We start from the raw sequence: 18,831 nt of genomic DNA, 5'->3' as shown, positions 1-18,831 counted from the left end.
ATCTGCAGCAAATCTGCAACCGATCATCATAAATTGACTCATTATAGACTAAAAGATCTGGACTTTAAAAAATTCATTTTTTGGGGGGGAAAATTTCCAGTTTTATTGAAATTTTGCTGAAGATTTTCCATTTACAAAGCTGAATGGAAAATCTGCTGCTATTACACTATGGGGGAGATCAAAAACTGTGCAGAGGAAGAATGGTGCAGTTGCCCATGGCAACCAATCAGAATGCTTCTTTCATTTTTAAGGAGACCTGCGATCTGATTGGTTGCTATGGGCAACTGGGCAACGTTTCCTCTGGACAGGTTTTGATAAATCTCCCCCTATGTGTGAACTAAAAGTTATACTGCTGGGGAAAAAAGGTGAAAAACAGTAGTAATTAGGATATTTTACTTTTTGAGCTGGTATCCTGATTCAAGATGACTCTCAAGTCAAGATGTAGCCTATGCAGATGTTTACATTAACCCTGAGAACCTAGGTCAAGGGCACTAAGGGCCTATTTAGAGACTGACTACCATAAAACTTAGCTTTTAATGAATTAAAGTAACTAAAACCTGGTTAATTAGTAACTGTTAAAATTTGCGTCTTTCTATCCTCTATATATGGATTGATTATTAGGACCAGCCGGTCATAGCAACATAGGAAGCAATCTATCTCCTATTAACCTATTTAGCTGGTGGGGCCTACAGGCTCTTCCACCTTCGTAATAGATGTAATTGAGTGGTGCCTTCTGGCTTTTACCACCTACTATTGGTGGGGCCTATAGGCTCTTCCACCTTATGAATGTGTGTAGAAGAGTGGTTACAGGGTGCAGAATGATGACGAAGTAGGTGGCATCCCATAAATACCCGTTTGGAGCACATGGTAGGTGGTTTGCCTCAATTTCCTCCTAAAGATGGTGTGGTGGCACCGATACCTGTAGAGGGGGGGCAAATAATATGTTTTTTATTGTGTCTAATCTGCCTTTAATAACATATTTCAATACTAAGATAGTGGATTGCGATAATCTCAGTGGAAGAGCCTCTAGGCCCAACTAGTAGTGAGTGGTAATTGCCTTTGGGCAACACTCACCTATACCTACTGATCAGGTGGAAGAGCCTGTAGGCCCCACCAGCAGGGACTGGTAATAGCCGGTGGTACCACTCATCTGGACACATAAGGTGGAAGAGCCTGCAGGCCCCACCAGCAGAAAGGAATAATAGCCTGCAGCACCACTCTTCTACACACTTTTGTAAGGTGGAAGAGCCTGTAGGCCCCACCAATAGTGGGTGGTAAAAGCCAAAAGGTACCACTCAATTACATCTATTACGAAGGTGGAAGAGCCTGTAGGCCCCACCAGCTAAATAGGTTAATAGAAGTTAGATTGCTTCCTATGTTGCTATGACCGGCTGGTCCTAATAATCAATCCATATATAGAGATTAGAAAGGCGCTAACTTTAACAGTTACTAATTCACCAGGTTTTAGTTACGTTAATTAATTAAAAGCTAAGTTTTATGGTAGTAAGTCTCTAAATGGGACCTTAGTGCCCTGGACCTAGGTTCTCAGGGTAAATGTGAATATATATAATTGGTCCCAGACTTACCTGGGTTCCTTTGTGTTTAGTTAGCCTATGCAGATGGGCATGTGCCTATGTACACACAGTGGCGTCGCTAGGGGGGGCCAGAGGGGGCCATGGCCCCCCCTAGATCAGGCCGTGCCCCCCCTTGGGCCCCCCCAATTTAAAATAAATAGGGATGTCCCGATACATTGATGGCTCCGCCCCCAGCACAGGAGAGGACGGGCCGAGATCTGACAGGTCACACAGCAGAGCCACTGCTTCATCATGTGATGGTGAGTGATGTCCCGTGTCCTCCCTCTCTCCCCCCTGATCAGCAGTATATCCCGGGGCTGAGTAATGTGTATGATAGCAGTCCAGAGGGGTCACTTTCCCTCCTTCAGTGTCCACAGGTCACCAACAGGACACATTATCACAACAATTTTTGGGAAAAATCGCGGCAAAAATTGCGCGCTTTTACCGCGATTTTTCGTAAATCGCGGTAAAACAGCGCAATTTTTGCCGTGATTTTTCCATAAATTGTTCTGGTAATGTGACCTGTTGGTGACCTGTTGACACTGGAGGAGGGAAAGTGACCCCTCTGGAAGGACAACATGTGAACACATTAACCCCTCATTAACCCCTCAAGGGTACATTCACATGTACAGGATCTGCTGCATATTTTTGCTGCATATTTTGTGCAGCTGATTTTGCAACGCATTAGCTTCAATAGGTAGCAAAATCAGCTGCAGAAAATATGCAGCAGATCCTGTACGTGTGAGCGTATCCTAAGGGCTCATTCAGGGGTGGATCCACAGTGTATTTTACGCTGCGGATCCGCCGACAATGGACCCTACAGTGCTGCCTCTATCTGTGCCTGCTCATAATGGCGGCTATCCTCCGCTACGAGCAGACACACTTTCATGTGTATACTCACACACATCATGGCCGCTCCTCTTGCTCTCTGAACTAGGCCGAGAGCAGCCATGATGTGTGCATTGTCAGGGGATCCGCAGCGTAAAATATGCTGGGGATCCATCCGTGTAAATGAGACCTAAGGACACAAGGCGTATGTGTATGCACAGTGCCCGCTCCCACTGTGTTGTATAAATCATTAGCTAGAACCCTCGGCTAATGCCAGACATCCCCAATCAGGCTGATGTCTGACATTAACACTTTAGATGCCGATATCAAAGTTGATGGTAGTGTCCAAAAGTTTTAACGCCTTAAGGACCGAGCGTTTTTCCGTTTTTGTACTTTTGTTTTTTCCTCCTTACCTTTTAAAAACCATAACTCTTTAAATTTTGCACCTAAAAGTCCATATGATGGCTTATTTTTTGCGCCACCAATTCTACTTTATAATGACATCAGTCATTTACCCAAAAATCTATGGCAAAAACGGAAAAAAAATCATTGTGTGTTTATATATATATATATATATATATATATATATATATATATACACATACACACGTTTTAAAATTGCCCCCCCACTTTTGTCACTGGCCCCCCATGTGCCCCCCCTAAAATTGAATGCTGGAGACGCCACTGTGTACACATAGGGAGGAATTTAGCATTAACACAAATTTTTGCGCAATGTACAACCTGCTGGACAAGGATGCGGTTTTTCAAGTTGCTGCCAAAATATGTTATGTTGCGAAATAGGTCATACGTTTGCGAAAAGTCCTTGGATTGTGTAAAGAAGGGTAAAATGCTCCCACGCATTCCCACATCAGCTGGACACAGGAGTACATTTGTGCAAAAAATAATATTTAAAGGGGTACTCCGCTGCTCAGTGTTCGGAACAAAATGTTGTGACATCACGCTCCACCCCGTCAATGCAAGTCTATGGGAGGGGGCGTGGCAGTCGCCACGCTCCCATAGATTTGCATTGACGGGGTGGAGCGTGATGTCATGAGCCCCTGGCACCATCTCTAAGTGTTCAGAAAATTTTGATTCCAAACATATCCATGCCTCGGAGGCATAAATAGCCTTACAACAAGACACCTGTATCTATTCTGCATATATGAATGTACATGTGTTTTCAGCACCAAATCAGAGAGACCCCAATGATGACGGTAGACCAAGAAAACCCAAATCCCCCAAAGGAAGGGAAGGCGATGATCCTGACGGTACAGGAAAGCCTCCTAAGAGTAAGTTCACCTGAAGCGAATTTGCTGTGGAAAATGTTCCCAGCAAATCTGCAGAAATTTGCAGGGAAATCCACAGGAGGAAAATCTGCAAATTTTGCTTGGATTTCATAGGAAAAAAATACTTTGAATTTTCAGATTTTTATGGAGATTTTTATTTTCCCATTAAACGGAGACTATCTCCAAACTGAACTGCTACTGAATTCTGCTGCGGATTTTCCATGCAAAATTCTGGATGGAAAATCTGCTGCTCATATTCTATGTGTGAACCTACCCTAAGGGTTAAAGGGGTAATCCATCCCTAGACATCTTATCCCCTATCCAAAGCATAGGGGATAAGATGTCTGATGAGATGTCTGATCTCCCTGCTGCACCTGGCATTCGTTTAGAGCGTCGGGTGCAGTGCTGGAGGCTCGTGACTTCACGGCCACGCCTCCTCCCATAGACTTGCATTGAGGGGGCATGGGCGTGACACCATGAGCACCCACCCTGCATGCTCTGTGCACCGGATGTCTGGGGTGCCGCAGCCGAGATCGCGGGGGTCCCCAGCTTATCCACTATCCTTTGAATAGGGGATAAGAAGTCTAGGGGCAAAATACCCCTTTAAAGAGACAACAATAAATCAGCACTCCAGGTGAATTGTATGCTCAGTGAATTCCACTTTTATAAGCCCTGTCACTATTGCTCGTGAACAGAAAATCCAGCCTGTTTTGCCATGATTTTGTACAGCATATAGCAATGTGTCAGGCTAAGCCCTTCCTCAGAGGTGACCATACAGATAAAAGGAAATAAAAATCAATCAGTTGTTATGATCACAGGTACAAGGTAGGGAAAAAGACAATCAAAAAACATGAGGTGGGCAGTAAATCAAAATAACTACACTGTACATAATATAATAGGACACATATTTAAAATGATTATCTAATTCAATAAGATCTTGGGGAAGCCATTTGATGCATTGAGGCTCAAGTCCACTTCAGGGGTGTCCTCACCAGGACAGGCACAGGCTCCGTTCATTTCAATGGCCCAATTGTAGTCAGGAGGGGGAGATTTATCAAAACCTGTCCAGAGGAAAAGTTGCCCATAGCAACCAAGCAGATTACTTCTTTCATTTTGCAGAGGCCTTATTAAAAAGGAAAGATGTGATATGATAGGTTGGGAAAATGAAGGAGATCGGATCCAGCTCAATGCAGGTAAAATCAGGTTTAATCCATAGGACAAGGAAGGAACAAGTAACGCGTTTCAAGCACTGTAAGCGCTCTTAGTCATATGATAGATTGCTATGGGCAACTCAGCAACTTTTCCTCTGGACAGGTTTTGATAAATCTCCCCCGAGGTGATTATGTTTGAGACATTTTCTGAGCATAAATGTTTTGGTTCGGGCGGAGAAGCGTCGCCAAGACATGTAAATCATTGGAAAATGACCCGAATTTAGTCTCTAGCTGAATACACTTAGGCCATTGAGATAGTTGGGGCCCATGCCTGCCCGGTCATGGATACATTGGCATGTTTTTTTTTACAGTTTCCCAACATATCCTCCAAGACACAAATGGTGACCCTAGCCTTACAAATATACACTTTTATCTATTCTGCACATTTAAATTTAAATGTGTTTTCAGCACCAAATCAAAGAGACCCCAATGATGACGGTGGACCAAGAAAACCAAAATCCCCCAAAGGAAGGGAAGGCGATGATCCTGACAGTACAGGAAAGCCTCCTAAGAGTAAGTTCACCTGAAGTAAATTTGCTGTGGAAATTTTCCTTAGCAAATTTGCAGGGAAATCCACTGAAGAAAAATCAGCAGAAAATCTTGCAAATTTTGGTTGGATTTCCTAAGAAAATAAAAATTATTAAAATCTTCTGGTTTTACTGCAGGTATTGACTTCATTTAAAGGAGAATATCTCCAAATTGACCAACATAAATTGACTCGCTACAGACCTGGGCCTTGTTTACATGGCACAATTTCCTAGCTGAATCTGGTGCAGAAATTCTGTTGCAGCAGACTCCCATTGTTTTTAATAGGATTCTGCTGCACCCTGCACACCACAGAATTTCCGCACCAGATATTTAATTTTGACAGTTTCCCAACATATTCATGCCCCAGGGGCAGAAATGGGGAACCTAGCCTTACGCCTATATCTATTCTGCACATATGAATGTAAATTTGTTTCCAGCACCAAATCAAAGAGACCCCGATGATGACAATAACCCAGGAAAACCCAAATCCCCCATAGGAAAGGAAGGCGATAATCATGACGATACAGGAAAGCCTCCTAAGAGTAAGTTCCCCTGTAGCGAATTTGATGTGGAAAAAGTTTTCAGCAAATCCGCAGAAATCTGCAAGGAAATCTACCGAAGGAAAATCTGCAGAAAATCTTGCAAATTTTGGTTAGATTTCCTAAGGAAAAATAAATTGTTAAAATCTAAATATTTTTTTGCATATTTTGACTTACCCATTAAAGACTCTGGGAAAATATCTGCAACAAATCTGCAACCAATCAATATGAGTTGACTCTCTAGACTTCAGGTGAAATCCCGGATAAGAAAAAAATTCTGGTTTTGTTGAAATCTCATCCCCTTTTGCTGCTACTTTATTCTGATACTGATTTTCTATGCACAAATCTGGATGGAAAATCTGCTGCCCATATGCTATGTATGAACTTACCCTAAAGTTCAGCCTGCAAGAAAAAAAAGTGAAAAACAGTAGTTATATTACCAAAAAAATTACTTTCAGAAATTTTCATTTCCTGGAGTCTGTGGGAAGCACGATAAGAAGCTTTTGCTGCTGTACTTATCAAAATAGTTATTTCCTGGAGTCCGTAGGCAGCACAAGCTTTATATTTTGCTTGGGTAGGACGATCAGGAAAGGAAATTTTATTCTTGAGCTAGTTTACTGATTCAAGATGGCTCTTGAGGCAATATGGTAGCCTACAGAGATGGGCAGATGCTTATGGTACAGTATTACACATAACAATAACATAAATCATCAGACAAAATGAATACAACATAGTTCAGACTAGCCGGAGGTGTGTGGGAACACTGTATCACTTTTTATTCTAATCTTTATGTACATTGATCTACTCTATACCTTCAATACATTTAGATCTATATATGTTTAAAAGGACAAATTGATACCTATGTGATGTATTGTACACATGATTTGCCTTTTTTTTTAAACATACACAGATACAAAAGTATTAAAGATATAGACTAGATCAATACGATGTAAATGGATGGAAAGCGACCACATGACTACATGATTATAGAAACTAATTCAGAACTGAAGACCATATATACATAACTGGAGCTAGATAATTGAAGCTTTTCACAGTTATATATTATTATTATTATTTGATTAATTTAAATTTTTTTTTAAGATGATGCTCCCGAGGACCCATCACCTTCAGACAAAGGGAAAAAGAAGCCGAATCCCAACAGTCCAAATAGGAAAAAGGACAGGCCTACAGATGAAGATGATGGTATGAAAAGCATTCATGAACAAACATGGTGGCCAGGTGCTGACAGTAATGTTAGGCAAGGATTGCACTTAAAGGGGTATTCCAGGATAAAACTATATATATATATATATATATATATATATATATATATATATATATATATATAATCAACTGGCTCCAGAAAGTTAAACAGATTTGTAAATTACTTCTATTAAAAAATCTTACTCCTTCCAATAATTCTCAGCAGCTGAAGTTGAGTTGTTGTTTTCTATCTGGCAACAGTGCTCTCTGCTGACATCTCTGCTTGTCTCGGGAACTGCACAGTAGAAGAGGTTTGCTATGGGGATTTACTTCTACTCTGGACAGTTCCCGAGACAGGTGTCATCAGAGAGCAAAGAACAACTCAACTTCAGCAACTCATAAGTACTGAAAGGATTAAAAAATTTTAATAGAAGTAATTTACAAATCTGTTTAACTCTCTGGAGCCAGTTGATATATATAAAAAAAAGTTTTTTTCCTGGAATACCCCTTTAAATGGTTTCCTAATTTTATAAAGCAGTGGTCTCCAAACTGTAGACATCTAGCTGTGGCAAAACTACAACTCCCAGAATGCCAGGACAGCCTTCGGCTGTCCAGGCATGCTGAGATTTGTAGTTTTTGCAACATCTCGTTGACCACAGTTTGGAGACGACTGCTTTATAGGATCAGGAAACTCTTTTAGGCTATGTAATTTCCTAACGGAATCTGGTAGAAAAATTCAGCTAGGAAATTCTGCTAAATTTACTGCATCTTGTATCTGAATGTGGATTCCACTGTCCCATTCACATGGCAGAATTTCTGGATTCTGCACAAACATTGGACATGTCTTAACATTTTGCAGAATTCCGGGCAGAAGTCAATTGGGGCTTTGAATTCTGACAGAATTCTGTGTTTTGAGCACACAGAAATTATGCCGAAATTACGCTCAAATTCCACTCCCATTCTGCAAAACTGCATAAAATTCTGCAGCAAGCTTTGGGAATTTGTGCAGAGTCACAGAATTTCTGCCGTATGAACATAGCCTTAGTGGAATTAATGCCCAGCGTTACTGTTAACACTTCGATTTGAGATCATGAAAGCGAAACTGTATTGACGCGCCACTTTTTTTTCACCAGAACCTTCAAAACCTGGGAAAGGAAAGAACCCTAAAAGGAAGCCAAATACAAAAGCAATTTCAAAAATAAAAAAGAAGGTTGACTCTGAGGAAGAAAGACAAGGTAAGTCATAAGAGTAAATAAAAAGGAAAGAGTATATATATCAGATTAGGTATTTTCCAAACTGTGGTGGTCAACCTACTACATTATTGGAGCCTCAGATGTTGTACTTGCCTCTATTAGAGGACCCTACAATACATTTACTGTTTTGCGTCCTCCTATTTAAAGGGATATATTTAAGGGGAAAAATTTCAAATCAACTGGTGGCAGAAAGTTACACAGATTTGTATATAACTTCTATTAAAAAATCTTAATCCTTCCAGAACTTATCAGATGCTGTATGCTCCAAAGGAAGTTGTGTAGTTCTTTCCAGTCTGACCACAGTGCTGTCTGCTGCCACCTCTGTCTATTTAAGGAACTGTCCAGAGCAGGAGAGGTTTGCTATGGGGATTTGCTCCTGCTCTGGACAGTTCCTGACCTGGACAGAGGTGTCAGCAGAGAGCACTGTGGTCAGACTGGAAAAAACTACACAACTTCCTCTGGATAAATTAGCAGCTGATAAGTACTGTAAGGATTAAGATTAATAAAAGCAATTTACTAATCTATTTAACTTTCTGGCACCAGTTGAATAGAATTTTTACCCCTCCTGAGTACAACTTTAACACAATGCATTCAAGGTTACTCTCCATAAATGTGTTTTTCAAATAAAGAAGCAGCACTATTTATATGTCTATAATGGAGGTTGTCAGTGGAAGAAAGGAGGCAGAAACAACAAGGTGAGCACCTTGTTTGTTAGATGCTTATCTTTAACATTATAATTTACGTGAATTTACTTGTAAGGCAATGTTCACACAGTGTATTTTGAGGCTTAAAAATACACTTGTCTTATGAGTAAACTGAGCCTTAAAGTTTCAAGCATTTTTGTGTTGCTTTTTGAAGTGTTTTAATGCATGTTTTTTATTTTAAAGATTTTTGTCTGCACTTTTTCAGGCATCTTTCATGTGTTTTATGAAACATTTTGTGAAAAGTTGGCTTGCAATTTTTAAAGGTTAAAATCAACTAAGTATTATATCGTTGGGGGAGGGTCCGAACACTGGGATGCCTCATGACATCCTGAACAGGATCTGGCTTTTTGAGAGGAGCATGTGCTGCTTACTAGTGTTGAGCGGCATATGCCATATTCGAATTCGCGAATATTCGCGAATATATGGTCGAATATTCGTCATATATTCGCGAATATTCGCATATTCGTTATATTCTCGTTTTATTTTCGCATATGCGAAATTTCGTGTATGCGAAAATTAACATGTGAAAATTAGCATATAGGAAATTCGCATACTCGAACATTCGCATATGCGAAAATTAGCATATACTAATTTTCGCATATGCGAATTTTCGCACGCCAGTCTCACACAGTAGTATTACAGCCTTCTTTACACCACACAAGCTGGAAGCAGAGAGGGGTGATCACTGTGATGTGTACTGTGAAGAAAAAAAATAAATAAATAAAAAAAATAAATGAAAATTCGTAATTACGAATATATAGCGCTATATTCGCGAAATTCGCGAATTCGCGAATATGCGATATTCGCGAATAATATTCGAATTGCGAATATTCGCGAGCAACACTACTGCTTACGGCATACACTCCATTCATTCTCTATTGTAGCAGGAAGAGACTAGAGTGCTGTACTCTGGCATCTCCAGCAGTCCCATTGTAATTAATTGAGCATGTGCCATCTGTAGTACATGTTCTTCTTAGAGAGCTAGATCCAGTTAAGGGGGGGGGGGGGGTCCCATTGATTGGACCCCCTGGGATCAGATACTTATCCCTACCAAAAAATGTAACTACCTGTTTACTGCCAGGCGATATTTTATTGAATTCAGTGCAATTCAGAGGTGGAAAAAAAAATAAATGTACATAATATGGATATGTAAACATAGGCTTAAATTGTGGTGTGTTTGTTGCAATATATAAAATACATACAATAAATATTCTAGTTTGTTAATACATTTAATTTAACCGCTCATTTTAGAAACTGTAGAGAGTGAGTTCCAAAGTTCTTCCCAGTCATCATCCTCACATTCCAGAAGTAAATCCACTTCCAGAAGGTTAACAGGCAAAAATAAGAAAAACCTTTTAGACAAAAAAAAGAAGTTCCCCGGTAAGTTATAAAGACTAAAATATATTTAAATAATGAAAACTAACTGTTAATATGGTTTCAATAGAACACTGTACAATTAATAAAGCATATGAAATTTATTTGTTTAACAAGAAAATCGAAATCCATACCATAACAACATGTTTTCTTTCTATTCGAGAAGAAGATCCTCCAGAAGATCCATTGATGCCTCCAAAGAAAAGAAAAGACAAAGATTCACCTTTAACCCCTGAACCCACATTTCCAGATGAAGGCTCTGGAGACAACGGCAGCGGAATGGACTTTTTACCAACAACGACACCAACGAGGACTTTGATGGTCAACTCAACAACTGCAGCATCACCGACTACAGCAGAAACAAATTCGACTAAAGAGACAATAAATGCAACAACGTCACCAACAGGAAACCCTGATGTAACCTCAGACAAGGCAAAGCCTACTACAGCCAGTATTCTGCCAACTAAAGAAGAACCTGAGAAAACTACAAATGTGATGAAAGCCTCCACTCAAAGCCCAACAACAGAGGATATAACCACAGCAAAAAGCACATCAACAGATACGCCACAAAGTAAGGATACTAAACACACAACTGCAATGAATGAGATGGAAGCATCAGATATTGTAACACATAGTACAGTAGCTGGAAACATAAATGATGTAACCACAATTCCATCCCAAGATGAAGGATCCAAGATTAATACCAGAACCAGTGCTACAAGCCCACCGATTTTGACGAAGATTGCTACAACAGAAACAATTGATGGTAAATATGGTATAGAAAGCACATCAAATACAGACATTTTATTAAATGATGAGACGCATGATGAAATAAACAAGGAAACATCACCATATCCTATAAGTAAAGACATAACTGCAGAATCAACAGCAAGAACTTCCACAATTGTTGAAAGCAGTACAGAATCTATAAGAGCAACACCAGAAGATAGTAGAACATTAGAACCAAGAGTGGTCAGTCTAGAGGCCACATCATCGCTGACAGAAAATTTAGTAACATTGCCGACAATACATTCTACTGAAGAAAATAAATCATCCCCTCCACCAGCTCATTCTACTGTTACAACAGATCTCTGCCCAACATGCACCGATCCCTGCCCAACATGCACAGAATCAAAGAACAGCATAATTCCTACAGAAAACAATGCAAATAAAATGTTAAGCACATTGGTACCAACAGAGCCAAGTCAAGACTCAAAAACTGAAATAGACAAAAATACCCCTAGGGATGAAAAGACAATCCCGCCAGACACAATGGATACCATAGAAACATTTCCAACTGGGAAACCAACCGTACAATCCACAGCTGGGACAACAGCTGAAAGCCTCAGAAAGTCCGAAACAAGCTCAGAGCAATCTAGATTGACATCTGAGGCGATGCACCTACCAACAGAGAAGAAAATACTTTCAACATTTGAGACGTTAAAGGAAAAACAAACACCATTTGATATAACATCCATGCAAACCACACCAAAACAAAGTACAGGTCAAACTATAGGAACAGATATTAAAAGCATAGGTCCAACAGTGGCTAAAACAAGCTCGAGCATGCATAGCACCGAAGATACAAGAGAGAGTAGGTTAACAAGTGAAACATCTGCAAGCACGACAATAGAAAATAAACCTTTGACAGAAGATGTTACAAGTCAAGTAGGAACTCTTTTCACCACCACCATGAAAGTGATAGAGTCTACTACAGACAGGACTGCCATTTTAACCAGTATAAATAATGTAGATTCTATTACTGAAAAGACAATACAATTTAGTTCCCCAGCAATGGTCACTGAAGATGAAAAGAGCACAGCTCAGATACACAGCACTCCACTTCCAAAGGACTTTATTACACAAGAAACACCAAAGGAAGAAGCTATAAACATAGAAGAAACTAGTACACATTCCCCAGACATCACCGTGTCTATAGATGTCACCGTTTCACCAGATGCAAAACCTACAGAGTCCATATATAAGACCACATATCTACAAGAAGGGACTCCATCAATTGGCACAACAAGCACAGAAAAGTTACCCACACAAGATAAATCACCTGTTCCTACGAGTGTAGAAATAGGGGAAGCTTTAAAGTCAACAGCAGACCAACCAACACCCACCATAACAACAGAGACTTTGTCTGAAGCTGCAGATGTACAATTTACTGAAAAGCCAACAACTTCTATGCCCTCAACTGTAGAAGAAGATCAGCTGTCAACAGTGGAGACCAATAAGTCTCCTTCAGTAGAGAGAAGTGATCCCACATCAGAGGACAATAGAGTAACATCTAACACAGAACAAATAAATACAATGCAGACCACAGATTCCACTAAACAACCAAACACTGATGATGTAAATTCAACTTTGCTGCCTAGTAAAACAACTGCTATTGAATCAGCTTCAACTGCTGAAAATATAGAAATAGAAAAAGGCACCACAGCAACATCAAGTGATCCTACAGATGCAGCTAAAGACAATACAATAACATCTAATGCAGAACAAACAATTACATTGCCAACCACAGACATCACTAGACAACAAGACACCGAAGACAGCCAGTCAACTTCACCTACCATTGAAACATCTGCAATAGAATTAGCAATGACTTCTGAAAATATGGAAAAAGGCACCACAACACCATCAAGTGATCCTACAGATACATCTAAAGACAATACAATAATATCTAATACAGCGCAAACAATTACATTACAGACCACAGATGTTACTAAACCACAAGGCACAGATGATATACTGACAACTTTAATCCCCACTAAAATAACTACAATAGAATTAGCGTCAACTGCTGAAAATTTAGAAACAGGCACCACAGCAACATCAAGCAATCCTACAGATACATCTACAGACAATATAATAACATCTAACACAGCACAAGCAATTATATTGTCAACCACAGAGATCACTAAACCACAAAGCACAAATTATATACACTCGACTGTACCAGACAGTGATACAACTGCAATTGAATCAGCGACAACTGCTGAAAATACAGAAACAGGCATCACAACATCAAATGATCCTACAGTTACATCAAAAGACAATATAATAACATCTAATACAGCACAAGCAATAACATTGCCAACCACAGACACCACTAGACAACAAGTCACCAAAGACATCCAGTCAACTTCACCTGCCATTGAAACAACTGCAAAAGAATTAGCAATGACTTCTGAAAATATGGAAGTAGAAAAAGGCACCACAACACCATCAAGCGATCCTACAGATACATCTAGAGACAATACAATAACGTCTAATACAGAGCAAACAATAACAATGCCAACTACAGATGTCACTAAACCACAAGGCACAGATGATATACTGACAACTACAATCCAAACTAAAATAACTACAGCAGAATTAGCCACATCTGATGTAAATATAGAAAAAGGCACCACAGCAACATCGAGTGACCCTACAGATACATCAAAATCTAACACAGCAGAAACAAGTACATCACAAACCACAGACATCACTATACCACAAAACACTGATGACTACCAGACAACTTTGCCCCCTAGTAAAACAACTGCAAATGAATTAGCTACAACTGTGAAAAATATAGAATTAAGAGAAGGTAGCACAACAACATCAAGTGATCCTACGGATACATCTAAAGACAATATAATAAGATCTAATACAGCACAAACAACCACAGATGTCACTAAACCACAAAGCACTGATGATATACAGTCAACTTTACTCCCCACTAAAATAACTACAATAGAATTAGCAACAACTGATGAAAATATAGGAAAAGGCACCACAACATCAAGTGATCCCACAGATACATCTAAAGACAATATAATAACATCTAATACAGAACAAACAATATTACAGACCACAGACATCACTAAACCACAAGGCACAGATAATATACTGACAACTTTACTCCCCAGTAAAATAACTACAATAGAATTAGCGTCAACTGCTGAAAATATAGAAGAAAAAGGCAGCACAGCAACATCAAGTGATCTTACAGATACATCTAAAGACAATACAGTAACATCTAATACAGAGCAAACAATGACATTACAGACCACAGATGGCACTAAACCACAAAGCACAGATGATATACAGTCAACTATAATTCCCATTAAAATAACTACAATAGAATTAGTGTCAACTGCTGAAAACATGGAAGAAGGAAAAGGTAGCACAGCAACATCAAGTGATCCTACAGATACATCCAGAGACAACACAATAACATCTAATACAGCACAAACAGTTACATTGCCAGCCACAGACATCACTAAACAACAAGAAAACGATATACAATCAACTGTACCAGACAGTAAAACAGCTGCCATAGAATCAGCGACAACCGCTGAAAATATAGAAGAAAAAGGCAGCACAGCAATATCAAGTGATCCTACAGATACATCAAAAGACAATACAGTAACATCTAATACAGAGCAAACAATTACATTGGCAACTACAGATGTCACTAAACCACAAGGCACAGATGATATACTGACAACTTTACTCCCCACTAAAATAACTACAAAAGAATTAGTGACAACTGCTGAAAATATAGAAAAAGGCAGCACAGAAATATCAAGTGATCCTACAGATACATCTAAAGATGATAGAGTGACATCTAATACAGAGCAAACAATTACATTGCCAACTACAGACATCACTAAACCACAAACCACAGATGATATACAGTCAACTATAATTCCCACTAGAATAACTACAATAGAATTAGTGTCAACTGATGAAAATACAGAAGGAAAAGGGACCACAACACCAAGTGATTCTACAGATACATCCAAAGACGACACAATAACATCTAATACAGCACAAACAATTACATTGCCAGCCACAGACATCACTAAACAACAAGACAATGATATACAGTCAACTGTACCAGACAGTAAAACAGCTGCCATAGAATCAGCGACAACTGCTGAAAATATAGAAACAGGCATCGCAACAACATCAAGTGATCCTACAGATACATCCAAAGACGACACAATAACATCTAATACAGAGCAAACAATTACATTGCCAGCCACAGACATCACTAAACAACAAGACAATGATATACAGTCAACTGTACCAGACAGTAAAACAGCTGCCATAGAATCAGCGACAACTGCTGAAAATATAGAAACAGGCATCGCAACAACATCAAGTGATCCTACAGATACATCCAAAGACGACACAATAACATCTAATACAGCACAAACAATTACATTGCCAGCCACAGACATCACTAAACAACAAGACAATGAAATACAGTCAACTGTACCAGACAGTAAAACAGCTGACTTAGAATCAGCGACAACTGCTGAAAATATAGAAACAGGCATCGCAACAACATCAAGTGATCCTACAGATACATCAAAAGACAATATAATAACATCTAATACAGAGCAAACAATTACATTGCCAACTACAGACATAGCTAAATCACAAAGCACAGATGATATACAGACAACTATAATCCCCACTAAAATAACTACAATAGAATTAGTTTCAACTGCTGAAAACATGGAAGGAAAAGGTAGCACAGCAATATCAAGTGATCCTACAGATACATCTAATGCACAACAAACAATTACATTACAGACCACAGACATCACTAAACCCCAAGGCACAGATGATATACAGTCAACTTTACTCCCAACTAAAATAACTTCATTAGAATTAGCATCAACTGCTGAAAATTCAGAAACAGGCACCACGGCAATATCAAGTGATCCCACAGATACATCTACAGACGATATAATAACATCTAACACAGCGCAAGCAATTACATTGCCAACCACAGACATCACTATACCACAAAGCACAGATGATAGATCAGACAGTGATACAACTGCAATAGAATCAGCGACAACTGATGAAAATACAGAAACAGGCACCGCAACATCAAGTGATCCTACAGATACATCAAAAGACAATATAATAACATCTAACACAGCACAAGCAATAACAATGCCAACCACAGACATCACTAAACCACAAAGCACAGATGATATACAGTCAACTCTAATTACAACTAAAATAACTACAGTAGAATTAGCATCAACTGCTGAAAATATAGAAGAAAAAGTCACCACAGCAACATCAAGTGATCCTACAGATACATTTAAAGACAATACAGTAACATCTAATGCAGAACAAACAATTACTTTACAGACCACAGATATCACTAAACCACAAAACGCAGATGATATACAGTCAACTTTGCTCCCCACAAAAATAACCTCAATAGAATTAGCCACAACTGAGGAAAATATGGAAGTAAAGAAAGGCACGACAACATCAAGTGATAGTAGTCCTCATTCATCTTCTAGTGAGCAAGCACTAACTCCTACTACAGCTACAATAAACACTAAAGATATTTATAGCACAATATCTGACACAGAAGTTTCTGTTTTAGAAACCAAAACGACAAATGAAATACAGACAGAAGGAATAGATGACACCTCCCAAATGCCAGATCAAACCCCACATGTTACAATGGAGCTGGAAAGCATAGCCAGCACCACCATGCAATCCCTGTTGGTGTCAGATGCTACAGAGCACCCTCATGGTAGCTCTATGCACCCTACTTCCTTGCCCAATGACATACAGACAGATATTTTATCAACAGTGTCTAAACCAGAATCCGATAGTCATACAGTATCACCTACCGGTGACACGGATTATGATACTTCAAAAGATCCCAATGAGAAACAAACAATAAATGTACAAACTATAAAAGACCCAACAATTATACCCTTAACAGGAATTACAGATAGTCTATTTCATTTTGCTACATCAGACAAACCAACACCATCGGATGCCCCAGAATCCCAAACGACAGATGTGTCACCTACAGATTCATTGTTTAAAGAAACAAATACTGAACCTCTAGAAGAAACATTTTCTAGTGTAACAGCAGTTGATAGAGTCACATCTAGTGTAGTGTCCAGAGAAACAGTAGACGTCTCTTCTGTAGAGACATCAATGTCCACGGTAACACCCACCGAAGACCAGACGAGTACATCTACTGACAGTACGCAATCTTCAACAACTTTAGCCCCTACAGAAACAGACACGAGTAGCATGTTCAGTTCTTCTTCACTTGATAATCCAACACCTTCAGTGGCTGGAACACTACACACGACACAAGGGCCACACACTCTGGGTCAGGTCAGTAAAGAGCAGTCTGAGAGTACATCTACAGATATCAGTGACCAGCCATTATCCAATGTCCCCACGGTTAGTGGATCAACGGGAGAGACAGCAAGGACTATTAATCCTACTTTATCCATTGGGTCCAGTGAGGAACCTATGATAACCCCTGTTGGACCTAGCACAGTAGCAGTAGGTACTGAAGAATTGCCATTAAGTAAAGAACAGATGTCAACAATTACTGAAGCTCCTATGTTGCTTAGCACCCAAGACACTCAAGAAACAAGCCCAGTTTCAAGAATGTCGTTGTCAGAAACAAGCAACCATCCATTTGTGTCAAAGGAAAATACTCTCAAGTATGGGTTGGTTACAGGGGAGACCACAGCAGACCAGCTGCAAACTAGCATCTCCACAATAGTTGCAGAAGAAGCCATTGTTACTACTGAGGGTGCTGATGGCTTTACTACCATGTTGGATAGAGATTCAACTGCTGACCAGTCAGATTCTGTGACCAGAAATGCAGAAGTTTCAATAAGTGATAAAACCAATCCTATGACAACACAGCTCAGCAACCAAGGAGAAATAGCTATTGACTCCACTTATACAATCGTAGACATGGCAAAATCCACCATAGCCCCAACCAAGAATGATACACCGCTTTCCACATCTTTTAAATTGTTAGACAAACTTTATGCAACTGGAGGAACTGCAGATCCTTCTAGTGACAAGCCTTTGTCTAATATGGGTACCACTATATCACAGGGTTTACATACACATTCAACGCTTCCTCATACCACAAGTGAAATACAAGACTATGAGGAAAGCAGTATAGGTAGGCAAGATTTAGATGGTAGTACTGCACAAAATGTGCCTATAAATACAGCCTCAATAATTGAGACTATTGTTACAAATACTAAGCACACAAGTGAAATAGATACAAGCACCACATATCTGAATTTACACAAACCTTCTTTTAATTTTACAGTGAGCACTTTGAAAACTCCTCAAGATCAAAGCACAACAGATTCTAGTGGTAAATCCCCTACAACAGTCTCACAGGAAACAACCAATTCCCCGTCCTATAGTACCAATCCAGTGGATCCAACAAAACAATCACTTCCGATCACTGATAACGGTAAATATTTCACTTCTTATAAAGCGACTGGCACATGGCAA

The 18,831-nt window shown here is 39.4% G+C and overlaps 1 protein-coding gene across 5 annotated transcripts in view; it reads left to right on the top strand.

The window, feature by feature from the left end:
* Positions 1-18,831, top strand: part of PRG4 (proteoglycan 4) — a 103,398-nt gene that overhangs the window by 64,278 nt on the left and 20,289 nt on the right. For 4 of the 5 annotated variants that reach the window (XM_056523645.1, XM_056523644.1, XM_056523643.1 and 1 more), the window contains 4 exons: positions 7,068-7,169; positions 8,303-8,404; positions 10,378-10,506; positions 10,667-18,790. In XM_056523645.1, coding sequence (XP_056379620.1) covers positions 7,068-7,169; positions 8,303-8,404; positions 10,378-10,506; positions 10,667-18,790 — 8,457 coding nt within the window. The remainder of the gene's footprint in view (positions 1-7,067; positions 7,170-8,302; positions 8,405-10,377; positions 10,507-10,666; positions 18,791-18,831) is intronic. The other variant, XM_056523641.1, reaches the window with a different exon arrangement.

Source organism: Hyla sarda, chromosome 6, assembly GCF_029499605.1.
Source record: "Hyla sarda isolate aHylSar1 chromosome 6, aHylSar1.hap1, whole genome shotgun sequence".
NCBI classification, from domain to species: Eukaryota; Metazoa; Chordata; class Amphibia; order Anura; family Hylidae; genus Hyla; species Hyla sarda.
This window is presented reverse-complemented; position numbering and strand designations above follow the sequence as displayed.